Consider the following 18,945-nt stretch of genomic DNA (forward strand, 5'->3'; position numbering starts at 1 on the left):
TGGCACAGCCCTGCTTTCTTTTTATTAATTTTATTTAAACTTCTGAATGGTGCCGCATGTCCACATGGTTGTTTGTTGCTAAACTTTATATAATGTGTGATTTCAGATTCAGCTTGAACTATATCTATCTCACTACATGTAGCAGTACATTATATGTAATGTTAGTATTTCTGCTTGAATCCTTGATATTGCAATGGAATTCCTACTTTATTAAATGTATTTGATATGCTAGTTACTGTGTAAAATTTAACTTTCTTTTATGGTTGTGCTCTTCCTTTTTACAAGCCGCTAGATACAGGTAGTTTCTGACAATTACTGATCTATGTTTGTATTGCTGATGTACTTAGGGGGTATGTAAAAATCATTTTAACAAAAGAAATAGATATTTAAAAATTTAATACTAACTATATGGGAGAAGGGTCCATTGTGAAAACATAGTTTATCTTTGGATTCAATGTTTGTCTTTGGTTTTACAAAGTAGCTTGTATTTTAAGTATTTTCTACATAATATGGTAAAAATGTAGAACAATTGCAATGCATCAATAAAAAGGGTTAATTTTCTGTACTCTATTCATTTTGTCACTTGGTCTGTTAAGCGGGGTGGGACGGGGTTTGGGGGTATCCAGAATGAGGTGTCGATGGTGTGGGATGAGGATGCGGGTTTGGGATGCGGGATGCGGGTCCGGGATGCGGGTTTGGGATACAGCGGCACTAGGTGGCACACTCGTTCCTCCGCAGCACCGCGGTCCCGGCTCCGATCGCTCCCTGCCCACTGCCGGTGCCCGCAGAACCGCCCGGCCCGGCTGCATCCAGGGCACGGAGCTGCAGTGTCCGTCCGTTCGTCCGTCCGTCCGTCCGTCCGTCCATCACGCCACAGCCGGGCTGATCCCGTCCCGGGGCTGTGGAAGCTGCCAAGTGGCCCCACACCAGTTGGCCGGTGGGGCCAGCTCGGTCCCCAAACCCGGCGAGTGGCCGGGCAGCCCCGGCTGAGGGCAGTGACCAACGAGGGCCGTGTCCCGGCCCTGGCTCTGCCCAGGGGGATCCCCGGGACCCCGGCCCGGGGAGCCGGGCAAGAGCTGCCAGGTCAGCAGCCAGGGCGGGGCGACGCGGGCTGAGAGGGACACGGGATCAGTCAGAGCGACACGGGCTCAGGGTGGGACATGGGATCACAGGGGACACGGGCTCAGGACCGATGCCCATTCTGCTGCTCTGGCTTTGCCTCCGCCAGACTGGACATGCCGAGACTCAGGTTGGCCCCTGGCCTTGGGCACCTGTGCGGACAAGGGGCCAGGGCTGTCCCCTCGCTGTCCCACGGGCTGTCCCCACACTACGGCTCATGAGGACGTGTCCTCTCGCTCGGGGCTCCTGCACCCCAAACTCCTTCCAGCAGCCCGTCCCCGTTCTCCCGCGCCATCCCCGCGGCTCGGGGGCACGAAGGGGTTAAAGCGCCAGGGGCTGTTCTGCGGGGAAGGAGCAGCCTCGCCTCCCTCTGCACATCTGGATGCAATCAGGGCTGGGGAGGCCGGAGCATTCCTGAGCACTGAGGTGGAGGCTGCCGTCGCTGCCGGCCATGGGGCCCTGGCGCTGCCTGCTGCTCTTGCCGCTGCTCGCCCCGACCCTGCGAGCCCAGCAGCAGCAATTCATGGAGTACGTGGAGCGGCGCCTCACCCTCCTGGAGGTACAGCCCCGAGCGGGACCCCGAGCGGGGCCCCGCACCCGCCCCGCACCCCGAACCGCCTGGGGACGCGGCTCCCAACCCTTCTCCATGGAGGCCGGAGGGGCTGGGAGCGGGGCTGGGAGCGGAGGAGCTGGGATGGGGACGGAGCAGGGCGTGGGGTGCCCTGGCAGATCCTGCCAGGGTCCTGCAGAGCCCAGCACCAGGATACACGGGAGCAGACGGGCCTGGGAGCATTGTGGGACAGGCGGATCGTGGGAGCAGGGGCATTGTGGGGCTGGGAGAGCCATGGGGACACCACAGGAATGGGAACATCACAGAAACAGGCATTGTGGGGCTGGGAGAACCATGAGGACACCACAGGAATGGGAATATTGCAGGCCTGGGAACATCGTGGGAAAGCAGGAGCATGGCAAGTCTGGGAGCTTCACAGGGTCATCACAAGAGCAAGGGCATCAAGGATCTGGGAGCATCGTGAGAGAGTAGGGGGCACTGTGAGTTCAGGAACATCTTGGGCACATCCTGGGGGTGTCGCAGGAGAGCAGGACCCCAGGTTCTGGGGACAGCACAGGAATGGGGGCATTGTGGGTCTGGGAACATCATGGGGGCATTGCAGGAATGGGAATCTCGGGTCTGGGAACATTGCAGAAGCAACACGGGAGCCTTGTGCACTTGGGAGAACCACAGGAGCGGGATCAGGGTGGGACGGGACCTAGAAACACAAGCCCTGTGCAGGTCCAGAGGTTCCCACAGCCTGGGCAAGCTGGCACAGCTGCCATTGGTGGGCTGTGAGGTTTGGAGACCTCAGTGTCCCCTTGGCCACCCCAGGAGAGGATCTCACAGTGGCACGACCAGAGCAGCCGCTACTCCACGGAGCTGCGGGACTTCAAGAACCAGGTGCTGGGGATGCTGGAGGCCGCTGAGAAGGAGCGGGAGGCGATGAGGGTGGAGGCAGAGAGCGCGGCCGTGCGCGTGGACCGGCTGGAGCGGGAGGTGGATTACCTGGAGACACAGAACCCTGCCCCGCCCTGTGTGGAGGTGGATGAGACGCTGATGGACAAGCAGGTGGCCACAGCCAAGCAGAGGAAGAATGAAAAGTACACCAAGGTCACAGGTGAGGGGCTGCCATGGCTCCCTGAGGGATGGTCCTGTCTGAGGGTTACCCCAATCCTTCCCAGCCCAGCCCAGGTGTCCCCCAGCTATGGGCCGGGGCATCATGTCCCAGCAGGGCATCTCAGGTGTCTCTGACACAGGCTCCTGCATCCCCCCCAGCCTGGGAGCTGCAGCCAAGCCCCAGGCTGGAGCCCTTTGCATCTCCAAAACCTCTGGGGCAGGGCTGGGGTGAAGGTGGCTCCCCTGCCTGTGGCATGAGCGCACTGGGGGACTTCACAATGCCACCAGGGATGCACTTAAATCCCTCCAGTGAGTTTCCAAGGCAGCTGCCTGAGGCTGGGGTGGGACAGGGTGAGAAGCCAGCACGTGACAGCAGCAGCCCCACTGCCTGTCCCCAGGCTCTCACAGCCACCCCTCTCTTGCAGATTGCAGTGACACCATCGCCAGTGTCAGGGCCATGAAGATCCTGAAGCGTTTCGGCAGCCCCTCGGGGCTCTGGACCAAGGACGCTGCGGGGAGCTCAGAGAAGATCTACGTGTTCGATGGCACTGCCAACGACACCGTTTATGTCTTCCCCCGCATGCGGGAGTTCACCCTCTTCTCTGCCACCCGCAAGGCTGCCCGCATCAAGCTGCCCTACCCCTGGGTGGGCACCGGGCACCTCGTCTACGATGGGCACCTCTACTACATCCGCCAGCAGGGCCTGTCCTTCCAGGTGATCAAGTTCAACCTGGCCAACAAGACGGTGGTGGACAGCTCGGTGTTCCCGGCCGAGGAGCAGATCCCCGTCTTCGGTCTCTCACCCTCCACTTACATCGAGGTGTCGGCGGATGAGGAGGGGCTCTGGGCCATCTACGCCACCAAGGAGGACGAGAAGAACATGTGCCTGGCCAAGCTGGACCCTGCCTCACTGGATATCGAGCAGATGTGGGACACGCCATGCCCGCGGGAGAACGCGGAGGGCGCGTTCGTGGTGTGCGGGGCGCTGCACGTGGTGTACAACACACGCCTGCCCAGCCGTGCCCGCGTCCAGTGTGTCTTTGACGTCAGTGGCACCCTGGCCCCTGAGGACGCCTCCCTCGTCTACTTCCCCAAGCGCTACGGCTCCCACGCCAGCCTCAAGTACAGCCCCCGCGAGAGGCAGATCTACGCCTGGGATGACGGCTACCAGATCATTTACCGCATGGAGATGAAGAAGAAGCTGGACGTCTGAGGGGCCCAGCCCAGCCCACGGGACGGCGTCTCTGCCCCTTCTCCCATCACTGTGAAATGGGGAAATGCTGGACCCCTGCCCCAGCCACCCCACAGCACTGGGTGTCCCTGCCTGGGAGTACCCAGCAGAGTCCTGGACTAATTTAATGAGGTTTTTCTTTTCTGATATAATGAATAAATACTATGCAGCGAAGTGCAGCCACCTGCCTGGGGGAATGTGGGGAGCTGGGCAGGGCTGTCAGAACTCCACGCTGCCCCTGAGACACCCCAAAAGATGTTTCCCAAGGGCGGGGTATCCTTGCAGGGCTCAGAGCAGGAGCACAGGCAGACCTTGAGTGGGTGCCTGGGCAGAAGGGCTGGAGCTTAGGGCAGGAGTTTGTGCTGGGGACTTTGGGTGAGGGTTTGGAAGGGCTTAGGGCAGAGATGGAAAACAAGGCTTTGGGCAGGCTGCTGGTCAGGGCCAGCTTGTTTTACATGTACAAAACTGTGAGCAAACAGCAAAATCCCTTTAATCTTGGAGGACAACAGGAGATTTCCCACCCCTGCCGAGGCGGTGCTCCAGCCAGCAGGCCGCAGATGTTGCTGATTTACTGAGTTTGTTTCTAATGAAGCACAGGCCACTTCCCTCTGCAGCCACAGAATCTCCACCTTATGTAAGGCCTTGGTTTGTCCCATCCCCTTCCCTTCTCTCTTCCTCTGGCACTGAGTTCCTGCACAAGCAGCCCCACAGGGGATGGGGCAGGACAGGGCAGGAGCTGGGGACAGCCCCACGTTGCCCCCATGCCATGTCCTTCCTGCCCCAGCAGAGACTGTCCCTCGTGCTCTCCCTCACCCCACAGCCCTGCATGGTGCAGGATTTGCCCCATTTCTGTCCCTGGGTTCCCCAGAAGCCCTGGATTGCTGTGATTTGCTCCCATCACAACACCCTGAGAGCACAGAGGATGGAGCAGGAGGTGTTTCGGTGCTGTCCCTTTTTTCCATCGGAGGTCAGTTCTGGGGACTGGAGCCATGGCCAGGCTGGATGGGTGAGGGTTGCATCCTGCTGGTGCCAGTGCCGGACTGCCTTTGGGATGAGAGGCCAGGGGCTGCCTGGACACCTCAGGGAGGTGCCAGCCCTGTGGGGAGCACCACTGCCAAGCACCTGAGGGGCCCCCTGCTCTCCCAGGCCCTGGCACCCCCCTGCCACCCTAAAGCTTGTCCAGCATCCTTCTGTGCCTAGCTCATGCCAAGCTGTTTTGAGACATGGAGGGCACTTGGTATTTGCCTTAAGTTCTTTGGTATTATAATCAAATTTGTTACATAAGAAAAATCTTCAAATATACATTTTGAATGACTGTAATTGGCTGGTGCTGAAAGTTCAACACACAGTGCAAGTCAAGCAGAGAAATTATCCAAGTGTGAAGGACTCTGTGAACTGTCAAGTTAATTTATGGCCCTTTTCAAGATCAATAACGGCAGTAACAGAAATATAATTTTCAGAATTCTCACAGTGGTAAATAATTGCACCAATGATTTCTCCAGCTTGAATTGAAACTGATGGGGCAGTAATGATTCTGCACCAGAAACCATCTCATAGCCTTCAACAAGTCCTGCACTTCCCTGTGATACATGGAGCCTTCTCCTCTCCAGGTGAGCACCCCCAGCTCTCCCAGCCTGGCTCCAGAGAGGCTCCAGCCCTTGGAGCAGCTCTGTGGCTCCTCTGGCCTCACTCCAGCGTCCTCCCTGTGCTGAGCACCATGGGCAGAGATGCCTCTCCCTAAACCAGGTCGGTCAGAGCCCCACAGGCTCCTCTGGGATTTGTTTTGTACAAACACTTTGGGAATGAGGAATAAAATGAAGAAAATGACTGCAGTGCCCGATGGGCTCCTAGAGCACAGCACTTATCTCACACTCCACATCTTCAAAGTACTTCAGGGAACATCAACTAATTAATCCTTGGAATAACTCCTGTAAAGCAGAACAGCCTGATCTCCATCTGCTGACAAACACAGAGACAAAGCCCACATGTTTGATTGTGAGTGGTGGCTCAGCTCTGGGTGGCTGTGACACACACTGGGGACCAGGACCCTCCATGCTCTGAGTGCTCCCAGCTCACGGAATCAGGAGTATCCTGAGCTGGAAGGGACCGACAAGGACCATCCACTCCAACCCCAGATACCCCAAAACCCACCTTGGACATCCCTGGAACAGTGTCCAAACACTCCTGGAGCTCTGGCAGCCTCGGAGCTGTGCCCATTCCCTGGGGAGCCTGGGCAGTGCCAGCACCCTCAAGGGAAAGAAACTTCCCTGGTATCCAACCTAACCCTCCTGACACAGCTCCAGCTGCTGCCTCGGGTCCTGTGCGGCTCACAGAGAGCAGAGATTGTCCCCTAGCTGCCTCCAGGATGGGGTCACCCTTCTCATCCTGCCAGAGCTGAGGCCCTGCCATCCTGCAGTGCCAGGGATGTGTGGGAGACTCTCTTGCCAGATATCCCACAGGAGAGGGGTGACTCGTGGAAGAGAGGAGCAGCATGGCTGCAGGTTCCCGTTTGCCATGGGATGGACACCCCCAGGGGGCCCTGCAGGAGCCAGAACTCATCGTCTCCTGCAGGGGTTATTGATTCCTTTTTTCCCCTTGTTTGAGTATTTACTGGCCCCATTAGGAGAAAGCAAAGGTTGTGCCACAGCTGGGGGAGGTGTTGTCAGAGCCCTCGGTGCCCTCAGGGGTGTTGATTGTCCCCACCAGCCACCCTGGCACTGCCCAGGCCCAGCCAGGAGCCCCAGTGGGAGCGGCAGCACCTCCAGCCCTGCCCGTGGGACCCAGGAATGCCTGGTGGGATGCAGGGACTTCCAGCAGGATCCAGGGAGCCCATCGGGATGCAGGGACCATGGCAGGATGCAGGGAGCCCTCGTGGGATCCAGGGATCCAGATGGGATCCAGGGACCCTGGCAGGGCTGCCTCAGCTCCCTCTGTCCTGTGTGGAAGTGGATTTTTGTGGCTGCTTCCAGTTCCCCTGCCCTGCCTCTGCTCTCCCAAGCATTCCTGCTGCATGGAAAGATTTTCAGGAAAATTCACCTTGACTCAGCAGTGGCAGAGACTCCCTGGTCCTGTGCAGGTTACCTGGGGCCCACAGGGGCAGCCAGACCCTCTTCTCCACAGAACGTTGTGAAAAATATTCCTTCATTCCTCTTAATTCCCCTTCATTCCCCTGCCTGGGACCTGTTCAGCCCTAGTGCAGGCAGCTGAATAATTATATATTATTATATATAATTTATAATTTATAATATTAATTTACAATAATAATAATAATAATATCATTTATAATATTATATATATTATGTCATTATAATTATATCATTAGCTCTGGGGCCAGGTTTGCTCCTGTCCCCCCTCCTAGGGCTGCAGCAGGAGGTGGTCCCACACCAACCCTGCAGGGGCAGTGGGATTGTCCTTTCCAAAAGGAAGGGTTCGTGGAAAATATGCTAATGGGGCTGGGGAGCCTGCAGCTCCTTGTGCTTTCATTGCCTAATACTTTATCTCTTTAAAGAAGAGCCTCTGTAAGTAATAATCCCTTTCATGTCTGCTCTTGAAAAATATTCCTCTTTGCAAGGCAGTCCGGTCAAGTAAATTGAGAATTTGTGATATCAGTGGAAAAGAGAAACAGATCTTTGGGCTATTTTTTCCTCCTTTGTCTCATTCTCGAGGATATTGACTTTATTCACCTCCCTTACTCTTTTCCAGCTCACAGGAGCTATTGATAAAGTGAAATTGTTCTGCGTGTCCTATTAGAAACACGGGAACTAAAATTAGAACCAGGCAACTTAAACAAGTGCATTATGAAGCTCCCATTGTATTGAAACAGGAAAAGGGGGATAATTCTCCATTTAATACTTTCTTAATGGCTGGTTGGCAACTCTTAATTACTGGCTTTTAACTTCAAATAGGTTATCCTGCCCACGGAACATCTGGCTGAGGTGTAACTCATCACACACCAGTCTGGAGGCAGCAAAGGGAGCAGCAAATCTCCTCCCAGGGGTTCAGGAGGAAGGACACGCCAGGAGGGACCTGGAGAGGCAGCAGCTCTCGGCATTCCCTAGTGGAAGTGTAGAATGAGCAAAGCCAGACTCACCCAAAACGCTTCCTGACATGGAACTCATCCCTCTGACACTGGGATCTGGCAGGGGTCACAAGGGTTTGGAATGTGAGCTCCAGCCCAGCTCTGTTGGTTCTGATTTTGGCACTGCCAGTGAGCAAAGGGACCCAGGACCCTGGCACTGCAGGATGGCAGGGGCTCAGCTCTGGCAGGATGAGAAAGGTGACCCCACCCTGGAGGCAGCTTTGGGACAATCTCTGCTCTTTTTGGCTTTGGGGCCAGAAGGGCCCCAGGACTCTGGGTACAGGGACAGGAACCCTGGGGTGCCACGGGAGGCTTTTCTGGCCAGGTACCCCTCACCTGGAGCTGGCCTGGCCAGGGGTGCTGAGTCTGGCAGGGCAGAGGGCTGGGGCCCCTCACCCACAGCCATTCCTGGTGCTGGAGATGCTGGTGCTGCTCTGAGATCTGGGGACTGCATGCTGGGCTGGCTTCAGCCTGTCCTCACTTCTCCTCCTCAGACACCAAACCCAGCTCCTGCCAAATCCTCCGTGGCACAGAGCTCCCCTCAGCCCTCCCAAACCCCCCAGAGCACTCACACTCCCTGCACTCCCCTCTTCCTTTGCTGCATCCTCCCAAAGGGAGGGACACAAACAAAAACCCCTTTTTAAAAGATGAATTTTGCAGAATGACAGGAACCCTGATTTAGATCCCCACTGCTCCAGCCAGCCTGGGGACCCCCAGGCTCCTCTCATCCTTCCCAGTGTTGTTACTCCTTCCTTCCCTCTGGAAAAGAGGAATAAAAATAAAGCCTTCAAGCTGGGAGCTTGCAGCTTGGTCAGAGGAGAGGTGGCTTGTGACTCACCGCGTTCCAATATTTTCTGGACAGTTTCATTTACTAACAGATTTTTATGCTATTTTGGTTCTTTGATCAAGATGGATTATTTCCCTGAGCTGCTCCCATTTGTGGGAAATGTGTCTCCATCCCTTCCAGGAAGGATTTTGCTGACACGAGGAAGACCCATGCCAGTGGCTCGCCCCATCCCAGGGATTTCACACATCCTGCAGTCTACATGATTTCACCAGGATTTTCTTTGGGGTGTTATTATTACTAATGCTGTTATATCAAAGTTGTTTCCTGAGGACAGAAAAATACCAGCTCAGCTATTCAGCTAAGCAGTTCTTTAATTTCTTGCCTCTCAAAATCAGCTCCCCAGTGACTTTTTGGAATAGATATGAATTTTCTGCTTTAATCCCTCTTCCTGAGGCAAAAGTGCTGAGGGGTGAAGTGACTCTCCCTGGAAAGGAGGGTTGGGGTCTCTTCCCTAGTGCTGCAGCTCAGGGATCATGAGTCAGCTCCAAGAAATATCAGGTAGAGATTTTTTTTTGTCTCTTTGCCTCCAAATTCCAAATCCCCAGCTGGGAGTCAGCAGCAAATTTGGGGTTCCCAGCCCTCCTGACTTTCCATCTGTTGGCTGGGGAAGGGTGAGTGGTGCAGGCAGGGCAGGGGAGGCTGCAGTGGCACAAGGATTCAGAATTTGGTGGGGCTGGAGCAGTTCCCCCCAGCACAGCAGCCCTGGCTCTGCCCATGCTGCTGTGTCCTCCTGCTGCAGGTGGCCGAGGACCTGGAGGGAGATATAACCATGGAAACTGGGATTATCCCGGAAAATTGCTGCCATTACTGCAGAGGTAGGGTCAAAACAAACAGAAATTATCAATTTTTCTCTTTCTAATAAAATGCAGAAGTGTGTTATTGACTCTCTAATTGCTCAGCTAAATGGATTTCTCCTAAATTACCTCCTAACCCTTGTAAATGAAAATGGTGCAGATTAGCACTTCCATGGATTTGCCCAGAGGAGGAAAAATGAAAGATTTGATTCCCTGCCCCAGGCAGGGGGGCTGGAACTTGATAATCTTTAAAGTCCCTTCCAACCCAAACCATTCCATGAGTCTATAATTCCCTTTTAACCTAAAATTGCTCCAAGCCTTGCAACCTGGGGGATTCTTGGCACCACACAGGCCACGGAGCCACATTCAGCTTCCTGAGCAGCTCCTGCAGGAGATTGCAGCTCTCAGCTCAGCTCTGAATTGTCAATTCCTCCCTGAGTGCAGGTTTTCAGGAAATCAGAGGCTTAAATGAGAATTATTCCTCTCCAACTGAGCCCCCTCCAATATCAGTGTCAGCTGCCACCTCCTCCCATTCCCGACCCAGGCTTGCCTGGGAAATTGCAATGTTCAGCTTGTTAGAGAATAAATGAAGAAAGAAATATAATTTAATCAAGAGACATCAGTACCAATAAAACCCATGAAATTTTGCACAGCTGGGGTGTAGTGTCATCATCCCCTCGGTGCTCAGCTGTCTGCTGGCAAACCAGGCAGCTCTGAGCTCGTTCTTCCCGTCTCCTCCTCACTGCAAGAGCCACTTCCAGAGGCAGGGACAAGCAGGTTTAGGAAATAATTATCTTAATTGCATCATCAGCTCTGTTCCTACTGCCAGGAACTTTTGTTTTTGGAATGGCAGCAGTGTCCAGGAGAAGCCCAGGGCAGCACAGCCCTCACTGCCAGGGAGGGATGAGCTTGGAGAGCTCCTTTTTCTTGTTATCGATACATATTATCATTGGCTTTTCGCAAATATTAAAATAAATGTTATATGTATAATGTTGGAAAACTTTGCTGTATTAATATAGTTTCTTTAATTTCTGTTATTGATAAAAATTCCCCCCTCCCCAATAGCTCAATCTCGGCTCCACTGAGTCTCACACTCCCCAATAATAGATGTTCAATAAATTCCTCCTTTGGAGCTCCAGTCACTGCTGTCTTCATCTGGATAAAATAATCTAAGAATGCAGGGGGGGTTCCGACTATCTTTTCAGTCTCTGGGTTATATGAACAAAAGCAGTCTTTATTTTATTACCATGGTACAGCCTAAATATATATATATATATATGTATTACACCACTATGTCTAAGTTTTATCAATAACAGAAATAAAAGAAACCACATTAATACAGCAACGTTTTCTAACATTATACATATAACATTCATTGTAATATTTTCGAAAAGCCGATAATATGTATCTGTAACAATCAAGTCCCAGAAAAACCACATGAAATCATCTCCGGGAGGTGGGAGCTGTGCCAGGAGCTGCTCCCGGTGCAGCTGCCTTTGGAGTAGCGGTGCTCGAGGGGGATTTCACCTGCCCAGGACTGCTCCTGTGCCAGGGAATGCTCCTGTGCCAGAGAATGCTTCTGTGGGACCAGGGTCCCCCCTGGGCTGGAGCAGAGCCGAGCTGGGACAGGGATCCTTGGCAGGGAGGGGTGGGCAGGGTGGTCTCCAGGAAATCAGCAGAGTGATGGGAAAAAATCCTCCCCTGGTTTCTCTCAGACATCCGAAAGGACCGCCGGCAAAGCGACTTAATTAAAAAATTACCGCTCCTCCACTCCGTCCCTGTAGACAGCCACAAACCCTCAACCACGGCAATTTGAAATGGAGAGGGATGTGCAGCTGCTAATGGGAGATTAGGAGAAATCTTCCACTTTGGAAGCAATTAACGAGCCAGAAAAGTATTTGCATATGTGAATTGGCTGCTGGGTCGCGCTCCCCATCCTCCGCTTGGCTCTGGGATGTTTCTGCCCGGTGCCTGAATTCCCCCACATCGCATTCCCGTTGGGATCCAACATTGGGATCGCCCCTCGACAGCTCCTCCGGCCCCGGGAAACGGGATCTGGCACAGACCTGCCACATCTGGCACAGACCTGCCACATCTGGCACCGCAGCCAGGCAAACGCCGCTCGGCTTCGGGCTGGTTCTGTCCCCTAATCACATTTCCCTGTTATTTCGGGAGCCGCAGGTTGCGGCTGCTCTCGGCTTTGATGCCGGCTGTTCCCACGGCAACAGAACAGGCTCTGCGCTTGTCCTGGCCCATCCAGGTACTTCATTAGCTTTAACGAACTGCATTTTTAATAGAAGCCTGTATTGGATTTTTGAAATGTGTGTGCTTTAAATACCATGTTTTTAATTAAAAATGACATGGGAACATAAAATATATGTTTGCATGACTAATGCACTGTCTTAAATGTATATATATATATATGTATATAAAGCTGTAAAATATAATTACAGATTATCTTTGGGAAAAGTCCAGGAAAAAAAAAATACATTTCTTGTACATTTAAGTAGCATTGCTGCCAAAGGCTGGCTGTGGGGTTTGGGAGACAGGGAGAGCTCCTGGGATGCCTCTGGCTCTTGGACAGAAATCCAGAATATCCAAGCCTGTGTATCTGCAAAGAGGAGACAAATTCCACTTTTCCCAGGCTCACCTGCAGCTCTAGCTTCTTGTCAAAGTGGATTTTGGAGTAATGCTCACCCCAGCAAAGGAACAGCATCACCTCCTGTTGCCAAATGGATCATGGAATCATGGGATGGTTTGGGTTGGAAGGGACCTTAAAGCTCATCCAGTTTCAACCCTGACAGCTTCCACTGTCCCAGGCTGCTCCAAGCCCCATCCAACCTGGCCTTGGGCACTTCCAGGGATCCAGGGACAGCCACAGCTTCTCTGGACACCCTGTGCCAGGGCCTCCCCACCCTCACAGGGAACAATTCCTTCCCAACATCTAAACTAAATCCACCCTCCTTTAGTTTAAAACCATTTCCCCCTGTCCTAATCCAGCTGGCATCTCTTGCACTGTGCAGAGACAGCCCAGCTCTCCTGGGACATCCAGTGCTGGGAGGAGCACCCCAGCCCCCTGTGGCCCCTGGCTTTGTTCACCCAGGAGCTGAGACTCCCTGGAAATGACAGACAGGGTTTGTAGTCCCAGGGAGAACATCCTTGCGTGAGGCATTCGAAGCAGAGATGAGATGCCTGACCCGGCATTTAAATAAGTGCACAACTGCAGTGATGGATAATCTTAATGGCAGGAAGAACAATGAGGGCCCTGGGGGAGAAAACCTCTGGCAAAATGAGATTGAGAAGTCTGGGGTTGCCTAATTAGAGACACGATTAGCAGGGCAAATAACAGAAGTAGTAAAAGTGAAGAACAAACAGAGGACTGAGATCAGGATCTCAAGGATCAGGGCTGTAATTTTCTCCAATGAGCTATATATAGCTTTCTGTCTAATTTATTATATTGCAAGTAAAGATAAAATTATCTGGACTGACATTGCTTGAACTAAAGACTGGAGGAGGACTGGGATGTGTTTGGGACTGAGCCCATTGACTGAATGCTCTTTACAGGCTAATCAAGAATTATTTATAAAAAAAAGGTTTGTGAAGAAATAAAACAAAATTGAAATCAAAGCACACAAAGCTGCTCCTGCCAGAGAGCTGGGCCCAGGGAGGGGGCAGGGCAGCTGGAGTTGCCCTGTGCCCACAAACCTGTGTCTGTCCCCACTGAGGCACCTTTTGGAGTGCCCTGAGAATGTCCTGAGTGTCCCTGCGCTGGCCTCTCTGCTGCTTCCATGGGGATTTGCAGCTCTTGGTCCCAAACACTTCTTGCAGTATAAGTGATTCCCAGCCATGGGGACAGCCTTGTGGCAGCTGTGACACTGCACCCCTCTCAACATCAATATTGAATTACATTTATTTCTTAGCTGCTATTTTTTTTTTTGCCCTAAGATAATTAAAAACCATGTTTGTTTATTTCTTAAACCCTTATAGACCCCCAATTGTTTTCTTCCTCACTGGTTTTGTTTTGTTTGGGTTTTTTTTTGGTGTGTGTGATTTGCCAACCTGTGAGTAGCATTCTGTAATTAGCAATTAAAGGCCACATTTGGAGGCTAAATAAAAATTGTTATGACAAGATTCTTCGCTTTGCCAAACAAATGTGTTGCTGATGTATGAAAAAAAACCCCACCACACAATAATGTGATCAGTGGGAAGCCAGTATTGGAGAATATCACCCTGGATATTGGGAAGGAATTCCTCTCTGTGAGGGTGGGCAGGCCCTGGCACAGGTGCCCAGAGCAGCTGTGGCTGCCCTTGGATCCCTGGAAGTGCCCAAGGCCAGGCTGGACAGGGCTTGGAGCAGCCTGGGATGGTGGAAGGTGTTCCTGCCATGGCAGGGGTGGGATGAGATGGATTTTAATGTCCCTTCCAACCCAAAGCATTCTGGGATTCCATGTCTGGAACTCACTTCCCACTGGATGTTTTCCACTTTTCTTCTCAGATACAACTTATTTCGTTCTCAAGTTGGTGGGGAGGAGCAAGGTTGGGACAGTTCCCAGCCCTCTGACCCCTTGCAATGAGCTGGACCCATGGGATTTCGCTTGCCCCTGAGTCCCCAAATGAAACCAGCCTTGGCCACCCTCCCTTTAGTGTCCCCTACCTCGCTGCAGCCAGTCAGTCGTTGATGAAATTGGGGACTGTGAGACAAAAACTGAAGAGAAAGGAGGAGAAAAATGGAAAGGAAGGTCTGGGAATGCTCCACATGTTTATTTTGTTTGCAGTACTCAATAAAACAGACTATTCATTTGTGGCTGCTTGCAGCAGCATCCTCCCCTCTGCAGTGACTTTCAAAGGAGCCCCAGCATGGCCAAGTCTCCTGTGGGACGTGGCCCTGGGGTGACCCTCCTTATTTTGCTTAGAAATAATTGAGATGTCTCTATGAGTTGCTATTACAGGGTTGAGAGCAGCAAGCAAGGAGCAAGAAAACAACTCAACAAATCTTGGCACGGCACTTGTGTCAGGCTCGGCTCCTTCCCAGGGTTCCAAACACCCTCTTGATGAAAGGGAAGTGTTTGCCCTGGTGTTGTTGGAGCCCACACACGAGTCTGACCAATCCCCCTGAGTGACTGACAAACACACAATGGGCTGATTATCCCCTGGCTGAGGGATGTGGCAAAATCTCAGCATTTTAAATATAAATTTTGGGGGGGGAGGGTCTGAGCAGACCAGGTGTGGGTGTTATTCACTAACGTGAGATGCAGTTTTCCAGCAATGCAAGTGACAGCCAGTATTGAGTGGAAATTGATTATCTGTGTGAAGCAGGGATTAAAAATAGCAGCTTTGTGTCAAACCCCACGTATGTTTTGACTAAATCCTCGATAACAAGGAGAATGGATAAAAGATGGAGATTATACAGAGAATGCCAAAACCCAAAAAGCCTGGATTAGAGAAGAAAAGGATTTGAGTGGGTTGCTGCAATTAATGATTGTCAAGTGCCATCAGCTGGGACTGCTGTGGCTTCTTCTGGGGACGTCTTGTCCTTTGGTTTGCCAACCTGCCAGAGGCACTGCCAGCTCATTGTCCTGCTCCCCTGAGGCTCCTCCAGCTCAGGGAAAGGTCCAGGGGCTCATGGCCAGTGTTTGACCCACCCAGTCAAGCAGTTTTAATGTTCAGAAACTCTTCCCCTAATTAAACACGGGACATTCCCAGAAAGGATGATGGTCTCATAAAGCTTCTCCTCCCCTTGTTCCCCAGCACAAGCCCTCAGAATGCTCTGTGCTGGGAAACTAATGCAGTTTTACCACTTTTTTTGTTGCAGTGTGCTTGGAGTACTCTTTTTGCCGCTGCAGCTGGCGCTCAGCTGCTGCCCCAGAGATGGTGTGGCTGTCCCAGCCCAGGCAGGAGCTGCAGGGCCCATGCCTGCTCCAAATGGCACCGTCTGCCCTTGCCCAGCCCCACACCGCACCAGGCTCTGTCATTACCATGTTTTATGGCACCCACTGTGATCACTGCTTCCACCCACAACCACACAACACACAATTCCTGCTTACACAGCAGAAAATATTTCACCAGACGGGGCAGAACTTACAAATAAAACAATTTTATTGAGTTTCTGCTCCTATAGCATGTGGCACATAAAGAGAATTAAGACACAACGTGTGATGAGGAATGATGTATTTACCCTTCACTGAACAAAGGATTCATCTCAGCCAGGAGCAATGCAAACACCCCTCTCTGCCAGCTGAGATGTGCAGCCAGGGGTGATGCGGTGACATTTGGGAAAATGGAAACTGAAGTTGACCTGAGGATTGTGGCTGATGAACACAGTCCTGCTAACCTGAGGGGAGGAGAGCCAGCTACTTCGAAACCAAAATATTTGCTTTTGCCTAATTCAATTAAGGTGGAATAAACAGCACTAATGCACTTCTTAACTCAGAGAAAAATCCAGGATGAGAAAGTGTCCAAAATCCACAGCTGGCTGATAAAGATCAGCTGATTTAGCTGTAAAGCCAGTACTTGGGATATTCTAACTTCATTCTTGGCCTCTGCAGCCAAGGAACCAGCAAAGCTTCTTTTTTTTTTTTTTTTTTCAGAACTTGACCTTCCTTCAGGGCTTGGGCTGAGAAACTTTATTCTTTAAGGAAGTGCTGACAGTCTCAAGAAAATAGATTGGAAGCTTTTTTCAACATCAGTCATGTTTCTGTATTTCCCTTTCCCCCTGGGTCACCCTTTATTACTTGGATGAGATAAGAAATAGAGATCCAGTGGTCATGCAGGGTTGTCACACATTTCTGTAACATCTTCCCCAATTTTTTTCCTCAATCCCACCTGCGGCAACGCTGTTCCCTCCACTCCAGATAACGCAGGGATGTTATGGGGGATGAGCAGCAGCTACAAAGGGGGCTGAAGGAACTGTTCATGCAAATAGCTCTGGGGAGACTTCAGATACAGGGGAAAAAAACCCAGGGTTCCCCTCCTGAGGAATCAACAGTATTTTTTTTTTATATATATGACAAAAGGAATTATGGGGTACACACTGCACAAACTTCTAAAAAGCTCATGGACACCTCTACATGAACAGGAAACCTGGGGACACTCTGCAGGGCTGGGGCTGACCACGAGGATGGAGCTGCTGGTGGCTTGGGAGGGTCTCTCCCATCTTCTGCCACAGCTTTCCAGTGGCCACTGTCCCCTGTCCCGGCCACCTCTGCTCTCTGCAGACACCTCCTCACCCCTTTCCAGCCTTCACGCACACTAAAAATTATTTTACATGTTATTTTACAGACCAAACTCCCAGCACGTCTCAGTCCACCTTCTCCCTCTGGAAACAGATCCATACAGCAAAAGCCACAAAAATAACATCACCTTGGGAGACATATTAGACAGAAACATATTTGACCACAAAACAGGTTTCTACCTTTACTTACGCAGGAACAAATAGACCAGAAGTCCTGCTGCAGCTACCACCCCTCAGCAACCACTGAGACTGAAGGCCAAGTGCAAAAATTACTTGGTTTAGTCCCATTTTGCTGTCCCTGCTGCAGATCACGGTGTGGGGGGTGGTTTGGGGGAGGGACAGGAGCCCTGGCTGTCGAAGCTTGCTGCCCGGCCGTGCCACTGGGGGACAGAAGAGAAATCAAGGTGACCAAACAGGAGAGATGATCTGGGATTTTTCCCAATCCTGCATCATGTTGTCCATCTCCTCTTTCTCAGTATTCCCATCCCATCCCATCCCATCCCATCCCATCCCATCCCATCCCATCCCATCCCATCCCATCCCATCCCATCCCATCCCATCCCATCCCATCCCATCCCATCCCATCCCATCCCATCCCATCCCACCCTTGCCCAGCTCCTGCCCTGACATGTTCTCATCTGCTCTACGAGTTCCAACTTATGCAGTGCCCGTGTTTAACCACTCAGGAGGAATTGCTGAACAATTTACTTTATTGTCTTGTAAATCAATTCCCAATTGTGAGGATTCCTCATCAAAAAAAAGGGAAAATAAACAGTGTCTGTGTGTGCTGTGAAGACAAAGTGCTCTCAGCTCTTCCCTGCTTTACTGCTGTTGTCTTTTCAGTTTAAAAATACTGTCTAAGCTCAGAAGTACTTGAGGCTTTCCAGTCTGGTAATTTTACTCCACAGCAGCTCTGTCCACAGCACCGGAGACATTTCTCAAAGGGAAATCAGATCAGAGACTCGGTGGATGGAGCAAACATTTTTTTTGCCATACTTAGGGGATCATAAATTATTTTTCATCTGCCTTGGGGGCTATTATCATAATTCAAACCCATTATTCCTGAAGCTTTTGAGCACTTGCCCATCTCACCATCTTGTTTTATTAAATTCCAGTGACAAATGATAGACATCTCCCAGAGACAACGGGAGGAAGAATTTCCACTGCCTGAATCAATTCCCTCTCCTCCCACATCATTAGAAACTTTTTGCTGGTTGATATTAATGCTTAAGCATGTATGAATTTCATTTCTCTGGGTGAAAACTCACTTGGGGAAGCAGACCTCACCCTTGCCTTGGCAAAGCCATCTTGAATGAAAACAAGAGAACAGCAGCCTGGTGCTCACAGGGCGGCTGAGCAGGGCCAGCAGGCCCTTGCAGATGCTCCATGGGTTTGAAGTGGTCAAAAATTTAACCAATTTGGCCAATTTCCTTCCCCAAAGGAGTCTGTCAGTGTAGAGTAACTCACTGCACAGGTCTGCATTGAAAAGCCTGTATTTCATCAGGGCTGAGCAGAAATTAATGAATGAAGATGAGAAGCTTGTCCTGACAAACAGCTGCCTTAAGGTAAGGAAACACTTCCTTTTATGTTTCTTGCGTCAAAAAAATTGGCAAAAATCCCTGAGGAATTGATAATACAGGTACAACCTCCCCATGGGGACTGCCAATGAGCAGATTGCAGAAATTACAACAGAAATGGGCTTTTGGCAGAGCCTTCCCCATGCTCTTTGCCTCATGCTGTATGCATGACAATGACAGCGCTGCTACTCCAAAAATGTGATGAAAACTCTTCCAAGGTGTGGGAATTCCAAGCACAGAAAATTCTCAAAATCTTGTGCATGCAGGATCTGAGCACAGAGATGGAGTGCAGGGTGTGACTTGAAACCTTGGAAAAGACTTCTGGATTTAGAGACCACGAGCAAAAATGTGGGTTGGTAGTTTAGATAGAAAGACATTAAGCTAGGTAGTGGAAAATTC

At 51.4% G+C, this 18,945-nt stretch overlaps 2 protein-coding genes across 2 annotated transcripts in view; one reads left to right on the forward strand and one right to left on the reverse strand.

Annotated features, from left to right (window-relative positions):
* Positions 1–1,516: 1,516 nt before the first annotated feature.
* On the forward strand, positions 1,517–4,190 carry OLFML3 (olfactomedin like 3). The gene is made up of 3 exons (XM_058855902.1): positions 1,517–1,678; positions 2,504–2,789; positions 3,214–4,190. Exons 1-3 carry the CDS (start codon positions 1,571–1,573, stop codon positions 3,999–4,001), a joined length of 1,182 nt encoding a protein of 393 aa, XP_058711885.1. The 5' UTR covers positions 1,517–1,570; the 3' UTR covers positions 4,002–4,190.
* An 11,654-nt stretch (positions 4,191–15,844) lies between these two features.
* The window catches only part of SYT6 (synaptotagmin 6), a 35,836-nt gene continuing 32,735 nt past the window's right edge, over positions 15,845–18,945 (reverse strand). Inside the window, exon 7 of the mRNA XM_058855982.1 lies at positions 15,845–17,349. Within this exon, the coding sequence (XP_058711965.1) occupies positions 17,278–17,349 (72 nt within the window). The 3' untranslated portion in view covers positions 15,845–17,277. The remainder of the gene's footprint in view (positions 17,350–18,945) is intronic.

This window comes from Poecile atricapillus, chromosome 23, assembly GCF_030490865.1.
Source record: "Poecile atricapillus isolate bPoeAtr1 chromosome 23, bPoeAtr1.hap1, whole genome shotgun sequence".
Lineage (NCBI taxonomy): Eukaryota > Metazoa > Chordata > Aves > Passeriformes > Paridae > Poecile > Poecile atricapillus.